Here is a 10,291-nt window from a genome sequence, read left to right as displayed (position 1 = left end):
CCCGGTAGTAGACTGATTTTATGATGATAAATATATATATTTATTTTATTTATTAACACTTTTTACCAGGATGTCATAATCATTTTAAGAAATGTGTTTTATTGTGATCCTTGGACACTTGAATTTACAACAAAACCTCAAAAATAATGGTCTAGCTAATTAAGGCGTTTCCTTTGCTCTATTTGCAGATATCATCGAGCAAGTTCTTAAGGAAGACGACTACAACAATGACGGTTATTTAACCTACTTAGAATATGTTTTGTCGAGACGTAGAACCGATCGGGGTGCTTGATTCAGTCAATTTATTAATAATTAAAAACAGGCCTATATGCCTTTTCTCTCCATCATGTACTTAAAGTGAGAGTAGGTATCCTGCTTTCGCGACTTTCGGACAATTCCAAAAATAATTTGGGCCCTATTTTATAAATTATATTTTATTGATAACGATTTAGTGACTTTATTGTCTAGTTTAGGCTTTACCTAACGACATCATCGAGCAAGTTCTTAAGGAAAACGACTACAACAATGACGGTTATTTAACCTACTTAGAATATGTTTTGTCAGGACGTAATTGATCCGGGTGCTTGATTCAGTAAATTTATTAATAATTAGAAACAGGCTATGCATTTTTTTCTCCATCATGTACTTAAAGTGAGAGTGGGTATCCTGCTTTTGCGATTTTCGGACAATGCCAAAAATCATTTAGGCCCCATTTTATAAATTATATTTTATTCATAACGGTTTATAGTGACTTTAGTGTCTAGTTTAGGCATACTCTTTATTGTGGTTATCCATATAATTTTAGCATATAGACACTTTGTTCAATCATATATTAAATTTTTAAACATACAACGTGTGATTTTACAGGAGCAAAGCTATTTTTCTTGAAATAAAAGTACTCCTAAAACATGGTGTTCATTGATTATGTTTTGATGTTTAGGTTAATAATATTTGGGTATTGTGATATTATCACTTCATTATTATCATTATATCTTTATGATTGTCACCATCACTGTCACATTAACCGTCAACGTCACCGTCATCAAAAATTGAGGTCATTGTTGGCTTTACTGGATTTTTGCGTTTACTGCTATTCAATATTAAAATAATTTATTGAATTTAGACATTGACATTGACATTATTATTATTATTATAATTATTATTATTATTATTATTATTACTATTATTATTGGCTGATACAAGACAATATAGGCCTAAACAATGTGATTGTAACGTTGACTAATTGCAGACCAGGTAGCTTATGCGACATTTTAAACCTAAGGCTAGATAACATAATAAACAATCATTAATTAAGTATTCAAACGGATTTTAAGATGACAACTACAGTACGTAGTAAATGAATAATAGGGAATACCTTAATGTATTGTAAATGGTTGTAAGTCTCAAAAATATAAATAAATCTTAATAGAGGCGATGTTCATTACATTTTTTTTACCTGCCACCATTTTTACTTCTCTTCTCCGTCAATAATAATTATTATTATATTATATATATATTATAATATATATTATAAATATATATAATATATATAATAAACATTTAGTAAAACTATTAGTGTCAGAAGTGGAAACCACGCCTACAAGAGTAGACAGCGACCTGAACGCAGCGCCTTAGACCGCTCGGCCATCCTGACTTATACAAAAATGGATTCATTTTTGTCAATCATTATATAAAAATTAGTAAAAGCTATTAAATTGTCAAGAGTGGGAATCGAACTCACGCCTACAAGAGTAGACAGCGACCCGAAGGCAGCGCCATAAACCGCTCGGTCATCTTGACTTATATTATGCGTCTAATAGATTCATTATAGGCCTATATTAACTTTTGGGCCATAGACCTTAAATGAATATATGTGTTCAATTCAATTCAATTCAATTCAACAAAACATTTATTTTCTTCCAAATGCACTTAGAAAAACAAAATTACAAATACAAAATACAAAAATTGGAAGAAGGCCAGGTCCCGAGAAGTTGTTTGCAAAAACAAACATCTTGTGATGGGCAGGCCTGAAAAAAAAATAAAAAAATAAATAATAAATAAAATAAATGAATAAATAAATAAATAAATATATAAAGAAAAAAAGAAGAGAAAGCAGCTCAAAACAAAACAAAACAGCACGACGAATTTCAACCTCAGAAAGTTTAATAATTTGAGATTAAGTGTTTTTTCAGTTTATTAGAAAAGGCTCTGGCGGACTACTGCGTCGTAAGGCCTATTCATACACTCCAGTTGGGCTTTATGTCCACTGTGAATTAAATTCTACATTTGACCATACTGTTACTCCACTAAGTCTTGATATTGTAACGAAAATGACCCTCGATACAACAAGTAAGAACAATTACGGGGAATCTGTAAATGGAGGGAAGTTGTGAATTAGGACTCGGAGGGAGGTCCGAGAGGATTAACGAGGAGGGCCGGGACGGTCCTGTGTTGACTAAAGAGTTGTAGGCCTAAGTATAATATTGTTTGGACGTTGTTAAAATTTACATGATTAAAGTTAATGTCAACTCGTTGGAAAACGTTACAATATTTTTCGTTTTATCCGTGTATTCATTACTATAAGTTTTAAATCCATGCCATAAGCTGTAGGCTACCGTGATTTCGAAGTCATTACTGTTATACATACTTTTTTGCGCATCGCAATAGAAAAATGAATTATTGTAGTGATTAGAATGTGCTGTTGTCTCAAATTTATGAAGATTTTATAGTAGTTTGGACTGAAGAAACTGTTATACACACTTTTTTTGCGCATCGCAAAAGAAAAATGAATTATTGTAGTAACTAGAATGTCTTGTCTTAAATGTAGATTTTATTGTAGTAGTACTTGGACTGAAAATTATGGTTACATATTTGTTTAATTCTACTGTAAATCTTTCTTAGGTCAATTAAATTTAAATTATACAAAAACAATCTATTAAAGTCGTATGACGACGTGCGACAAAAATACAATAAACAGGACAATTCACTTTTATCGTTAGTGTCTCCTAAAATTAGGGTACCATTGAATAGGGTCACCAAGGGGTTGGTCCCGGATTGTTGTCTCCTTAATGTCATGCTCCGGAGCAAAAAAAATATTTTTAAGTGTTGTACAACTGATTCAATTTCAAAGACTCAAAACACATATTTGACGAAAAACTAAATTTAAAAACTGGGGGACCTACTTTTTTATACCCCCCTCCCCTCTATTTTTGAATATTCAAAAATCTTGTCTCATTAACCGCTTTCAAGTGTTTCATCATATGCAATTGTGTCTTAGATAAAAAGAAAATTGTACAACATAGGCCCGGATCAAAACGTGTTTTCCCTTCTGAGCCTGCCTTTGATAGGGATTACTTATTCACTTAATTTTTTTTTATCCAATGTCTTTTACCTATTTTCCCAATCAATATCTTTCTTTTATATGCTTTTTATATAATTTCAAACGAAAATGCATATAATCTCTATTTATATCCTTGGAAAATATTATTTATTTTAAACTAAGTGTTCTTGTGGTCATTTTCACCTAATATTCTGGAGGAACCCACCTGTGTAGCAGACCGCAAATTTTGAAATTCCAGAGAACCGCGTGACGTGAGTTGACGATCGATATGGGGAAGAAGCTGTATTTTAGCAAAAAGACGCCATTGTTTAATGATTATATTGTATACTTGTGATACCTATCAACAAAACCACTAAGGTAGGCCTATGTATTGTATTTGTTAAAGTAAAGCAATTCTAACTTGTATCATTTTTAGATGTTACATTGCCAAACAGAACGAGTTAGGTAGCTAGGTGTGTATGGCATGGTGGAAACAGATTAGGACCGACGAACGCTGGCTTGTTTGGAAAAAAGGATTGTTGATGTGATTAGTACGATATGCATTTTTATATACTTGTATATAACGGAAACTAACGGAAAGTAATTTTTTTTATTTGTTGTAGTACATGGATAGTAGGCCTACGTGCTTCAGTGTTCTTGTGGCCATTTTGACTTAATAGTAATATTCATTGCAAAGCCAGAGTGACCACGTGAAATAACGGAGGATATAGTCACTAGGTTGTATTCTAGTAGAAACCTCGATAATTTAATGTGTTTATAGGAATTTCCGTGGTGATATCAACAAAACTACTATAAGGCAAGTATTATAATAAAATATTTGTAACTTGAAAGTTTATGAAATGCCTGTTACGCCCAACAATACGAGATAGTTTCTTTTTAATGTGTGCGTTGCATGGTGAGGTCTAAATATTCTGAGACACAGCTGGGCAATATATAGGGCCGCTTCTCAATTAATTTCCTTCCAGGGCCACATTATCATTATCATCATTATTATCATTAGTTAACAAAACACAGAAAAGGTTGTTTCTAGTCTTCATTTTCATCCTCCATATCTTCATTTTATTTTCCTGTTTTCTTCTCTCCCTCATATTTTTATATTAAGCCTAAACTTTTCCTCATTTTTAAATACTTTTTTTTCTCTTTTGTAGGGATTTCACCTACTTTTATTTCCAATAAAATACATTATTCGATGTTAAAACAAGTTTATATAAGATTAATATACATAAGAATATTTAAAAGCACACATGATGCGCATGCAACTGGAAATAAAATAAAATGGGGTCAGTCCAAAACTCCTGACTAATACATTTTTTAACATTCATTTCGAATAATTCAGTGGTTATACACATTTTATTATACTTTCCTTTATACATTTTCTTAATAAACGCCTAAGAATAATATCTGCCACTATCCTAGACACAAATTCATCCTTTTCAAAGCTCTTAAAAATATAATTTGAATATAATTTATATTCCTGGTGCACATGTATCTAAAAGCGAAACATGTGGCAGTCAGCTGACTAATTCATTTTTTTTGCTTAAACATCAGTTAATATAAAGTTCCTTTAAGTTCAATCAACCTTGTATGTTTTGTAAAGTATACCCAATACGATTCAATGAATCAGGAATATATTATTTCTGATTTTTTTTAAAATTATTTTTATTATTCATTTATTTTATTTTATTTATTTATTTATTTATATATAAACCTATATATACTTTTAGTTAAGACATCATTCTTCTATGTCAAGACCTTCATACAACATTGTATTCTATTCATTCATAAGATCCATTTACTTAATTCAACTTCACATATACATAATTTTCAATTTCATTTTTTTTTTTAAATTATACTATTTGTTACTTTTTTATCTTCTGCTTCCGTTGTTGTTCGTCGTAATTAATAATTGATTCAACTTACTGTAAATCCAAAATAATTGGTTTGTATTTTTTTCATCAGGAAGGTGCTAAGCTTAGATTATTTTTATTTAACTATACTTTATCACCCTTTGTCAATTATGTTGTTATAAATATTTTTGTTGACAATGAATTTGAAAAGTAATTATCATGATCTATTTCCCAAAACAATTCTTTCAAAACCTGGCAGACAATTGATTACTGGGAGGTAAACGTACTACAAATAATTTACCCGAGAAAATATCTGTTCTACTTCTGTACATATGATTTTACCAATACATCATCTATTGTTAATAAATTGAATAAATAATTTACTAAAATTGGTCCTAATTTAAAAAAAAATATTAACACGTCCTGATCTTATTCTTCGATTTTGGGTGAACCTTGTTAAAAATCTCCTTTTTTTTCCTTGATTCGATTACCTCTGCTGAAGTACTGTAAATAATTTCATATTTAGACAGCAATAAAGCCACTGGTGTCGATAACATTCCTTCCATCAAAATAAAATTTCTATAGCTGCGCCTCATATACCTTATATAGCTTGTGTCCTTGTGCAAGGCACTTGCATTTGCACCCTGGTATAAATGGATACCTGGTAGGATGATGTGGCATTGCGGATATTAGTCTGTATCGACATTAAATTGTACGCACGACTAGGAATACTTCCCGGGATCAGGAGGAGGTTGTACATTGTGCTGATTTGATTATGGATCCAATTCTAAATATGAAAATATTTCCAGAACTTCATCAGAAGTAATTGGTTTAAGAAAAAAAAAGGATTTTTAACAAGGTTCGCCCACAATCGAATGTGATATGTGATAACTATAAACTTATATCATTATATAATAATACTTTATTTTCAAACAGAAAAACTTGAATCACAAAAATGTTTTCACTTGAACATAAACATAATACAAATTAATATAACAAAGAAAAAAATACAAAAGTAAATTAATAACAGAACTTAATTAACTTACAAGTTATGAAAGGATCTACTGTAAAAAAATGAAATTAAAGTACACAGAATTACATTACGCTAATTAAAACTAAAAATTGGTTTCATTTAGAAATAAAACACTAACTAATACTATACTGTTGATGCACATTTCAATCTTTCATTTAACTTGCGGATGTTTTCTACAGCATTTGATTAATTAAATAATTAATAATTAATTAGCGTTTAGTTAATTACTTGTCAAGAAACTTGTTTTATAATTGTCGTCAATATGGTTGTAGACAAAAATACAGTAATTATTTATTAATATATTTAATAGGCTTAAATCTGATTGAGATCATGAAATAGCCTCTATTGGTATATTTATTGAGTTTCGTGAAGCATTTGACACATTCATAATGAAATTTTACGTTCTACATTATTTCAATAAGGTGTCAGAAGAAATGCTATCTCTGTAATCGAAAACCAATTTGTTTTATCTTGTTCTTTTACTTCTGATGATTTACCTATCACTTGTGTGCCTTATAGCTCAGTCCCTGGCCCAATTTTGTATTTAATTTTTATCAATGATCTTCCAAACTCTACCAGTTATTTCTACTTTTGTTTGTATGCTGGTGACAAATTTCATTTCATTTCATTTTTATTAATTTGTCGTTTATTAACACTCAATTTTAAAATGTTGTTGGCTGGTGCAATTCGAACAAATTGACAGTTAATGCTAAAATCAAAAAATTATGAGATAATTTAAGTTCTTCCGTTAATTTTGTTTGCATTAAATCTGATAAGTTTCTGCCTTGGACGCTCCAAATTTAAGAAATAATAACAAAAATTAGGAAACAAACTGGAATGTTACTTAGATTACAATAATTTGTTCAAAAAAATACCCCTTTAGTGATGCACATTTATCCCCTTTGTTTTATGAACTTAAAATTTTAGGTATTTTAAAGTTACATAGATTATATGTTCTCAAATTTATTTCTAATATTTATCATAACTGAACTCTTTAAAATTTGAATTACATTTTAACTGTTGATCATTATCATGGTACCAGATTCAACAACCCGTATAATATAGATATTCCACAACCTTGTATTTCTTTGGTAAAGTTTGTATTGGTTTTGAACGGGCAAAAATATGGAATGAAATTTCTCTTCACATTTGTAGTATTAGTTCTCGCAATTGTTTTGTTTTTTATTCCAATCCCCCCTCTTTTGTCTTTCAGTTTACTTCATTCTCCTAACTTTGAGGTTGGAGGTTCGTACCTTCGAAATTAATAAAGATTGAATTGAATTGAACTGAACTACAAGTGTAAATGGATAGGATGACATGTCATTGAATGTAATAATCTGTATGGGCATTAAATTGCAAGCATGACTAGAAATATTCCCCTGGAAGTAGAGGAGATTGCATTTTGTGCTGGTTTGATTACGAATCTGAAGACTATAGTAACAGCACCAGCGCCTTGCATCCCAAAACAAAAGGTGTGTGAACGCCGTGATATGAGTTGACGACGGATATAGCAAAAAGACGCAATTTTTTTTAAATGATTATAGCGTATACTTGTGATACATCAACAAAACCACTAAGGTAGGCCTAAGTATTGTTATGTGTTAAAGTAAAGCAATTGTAACTTGTAATTTTTTGAGATGTTCCATTACCAACAATACGTGTTAGCTTCTTTGTAGGTGTGCATGGCATGGTGGAAACAGACTTGGACGGACGAACGCTGGCTTGTTTCGAAAAAAGGATTGCTGATGTGATTAGTACGGCATGCATTTTTATATACTTGTATATAACGGAAAGTAATTTGCAAAAGCATGTTAGACAATTAAATATTTACATATTTTTTATAGTACATGGATAGTACGTGCTTCAGCGTACTTGCGGCCATTTTCACCTAATATTCTTGATGCACCTAACAATACGAGTTAGTTTCTTTGTAGTGTGTGTGTGTGTGCATGGTGTGGTCTAAATATTCTCGAGACAGAGCTGGGCAATTTCCACAAGAACAGTTGCATTGTGATTATATAGGACCACTTTTCAATTAATTTCATTCCAGGGCCACATTAAATAACACATTCTTATGAATTTTAGTTTTCAGAACTCAGAAAAGTTTGTTTGTAGTGTTCAATTTCATCCTCCATTATCTTCATTTCATTGTTTTGTTCTCTCCCTCATCTTTGTATATTAGGCCTTTTCCTCATTTTTTTTATACTTTTCCTGCTTCTAAGCTCATTATTTGTTTTCTTATTTTATTATTTGTTTTTAGTCCTCATGGCTCTGTTTTCTCATTTTATTTTGGTCTCAATTTAATTTATTCTGCTGCTGTGTAAATTACTTTCTAGTTTTCATCAGTTGGTTTTGTAATTTTTTTTTTCTAATGAATCCTTCTTTATTGCTTGTTTTTGATTCCATTCCTCCATAAATGTTTTTTGTTTACACTTATATTTCTTCCTCACTTATATTTATTGTTTTGCTTTATATCCGCCAGTTCTTATCAATGCAGTTCAACAGAAGCACGCTCAACTCCATACGCTTCAAGGTACAGTCCTTTGATCTTGAATTTGTCATCGACAAAACAATACTAGATAGTGAGTACAGCCATGAATTATTATTATCAAAAATACAGAAAATTATTATTATTAAAAATACAGAAATACTCAAGCAAAAAAATTAGGTGCAAAAAGCAATTATTAATTATAAATTACATGAATTATATGTTCTTAAATATATTCTTTATATTTGTCACGGTAGGTCAAAATAATATTGTTTCTTCCGCATTCTAATTGTGAATAGTAATTTGTTTTGGTATATGGTGTACTTTACTTTATTATTGTTTGTTGGTTTTTTTCTTACAGTATATTTACAGTATAATTTGTCTTAAGTGTGAATTGATATAGCTATAGCTTCAGTTATCAAGGGCAATGCTATTTGGTTTGCCCTAATCTTAACTTTTAAGATTTGCTGTAGTTAAAGTATTGCAGTATTCGCGTCATTGCTAATCAATACGTTTTCCTTTTGGTGCCCACTCATCTCATGTTCAAAATGTACAGAATGTTGTATTGAAAATTATTAATGTTTATATAAGTTTATAAGTTTATATTTTTGTTCTGTTTTTTATAGTTTTTGTATTTATTGATGGAAAATATAGAGAAATGGTCAGATATTTCTGATACTAATATGCCTGCTTTTATATACATAGGATTTGAATTAGATTAGATGTTATCAATGATTGTAGCTGAGCTATCACACGCCCTCGTAGGTCTAATGATTAGCGGTTGAAACGAGTTGGAGAGAATACTGTCCACGTAACACTGAATATCACTACACACTGCGTAATGAAGGAGACCTATATTAAAGTCACCTGTAAAGTAAGTCTCTTTTTTCTCTATTTATTAATTGCATCACTAATGACAGCTCTTCATTAAATTCTGTATATAACCCCACATATGACTGATTTGTTATTTTTATTATTAATCTCAATAAAAAGTGCTTCTGCACTCACAATTTTTGCTGATAGATGATCACGTGATGTGTAACATAGGTTTTCAGATATATAAAATGCAACTGTCTCCTTGTTTCCCAACCTATCTTTATGAATAAATGAATAATTGGATAATTGATATAATCCTACAGTCATTATTTGTAAGCCACGTTTCTGTAAGAGCAATAACTGAAAATTTAAAATTTAGTGAAAAAATCTAATTGGAAATGACATTAAATTTATTTACAATGCTTGAAACAATTCAAATGTAAAATAGAAAAATTGTTTCCTGTACATAAAGTAGGCATATTATAATTAGATTTAAAATCTTCAGTGCAGTAATATTTGGTAGATTTAGTACTGATATCATTAATATCATCTGTAAATGACATTTATTATTGCAAGAAGCTGTCTAAATGTACCCATCATTGAAAACATCCGCGTGGGAGACACCTACATCATTCCATCTTCTGAGGTGCGACATATCGGTGTAACGTTTGACTCCACACTATCCATGATTAGACATATTAAAAACACATGCAGAGTAGTATCCTTCCATCTCCGCAACATCAAGGCAGTTAGGCGTTTTTTAAATG

General features: G+C 30.5%; 1 protein-coding gene and 1 long non-coding RNA gene across 3 annotated transcripts in view; both read left to right on the top strand.

Moving 5' to 3' along the window:
- LOC117121226 (multiple coagulation factor deficiency protein 2 homolog) overlaps positions 1–1,422 on the top strand; it is a 3,971-nt gene extending 2,549 nt beyond the window's left edge. The window contains exon 4 of the mRNA XM_033266354.1: positions 189–1,422. Within this exon, the coding sequence (XP_033122245.1) occupies positions 189–292 (104 nt within the window). The 3' untranslated portion in view covers positions 293–1,422. The remainder of the gene's footprint in view (positions 1–188) is intronic.
- Positions 1,423–3,389: 1,967 nt separating this feature from the next.
- On the top strand, positions 3,390–9,579 carry LOC117121230. Of its 2 annotated transcripts, none has more exons than XR_004447505.1 (5): positions 3,390–3,697; positions 7,434–7,692; positions 7,886–7,974; positions 8,703–8,753; positions 9,414–9,579. It is a non-coding gene; the product is annotated as an uncharacterized LOC117121230 (long non-coding RNA). The 2 variants fall into 2 exon arrangements; XR_004447506.1 differs by having other exon boundaries at positions 8,703–8,802.
- The last annotated feature ends 712 nt before the right edge of the window (positions 9,580–10,291 follow it).

The sequence above is a fragment of the Anneissia japonica genome, unplaced genomic scaffold (genome assembly GCF_011630105.1).
Source record: "Anneissia japonica isolate Jap-2015-1 unplaced genomic scaffold, ASM1163010v1 scaffold288294_len47816_cov158, whole genome shotgun sequence".
Taxonomy (NCBI): domain Eukaryota; kingdom Metazoa; phylum Echinodermata; class Crinoidea; order Comatulida; family Comatulidae; genus Anneissia; species Anneissia japonica.
Note: the sequence above shows the minus strand (reverse complement) of the source record. Positions and strands in the feature narration are given on the sequence as shown.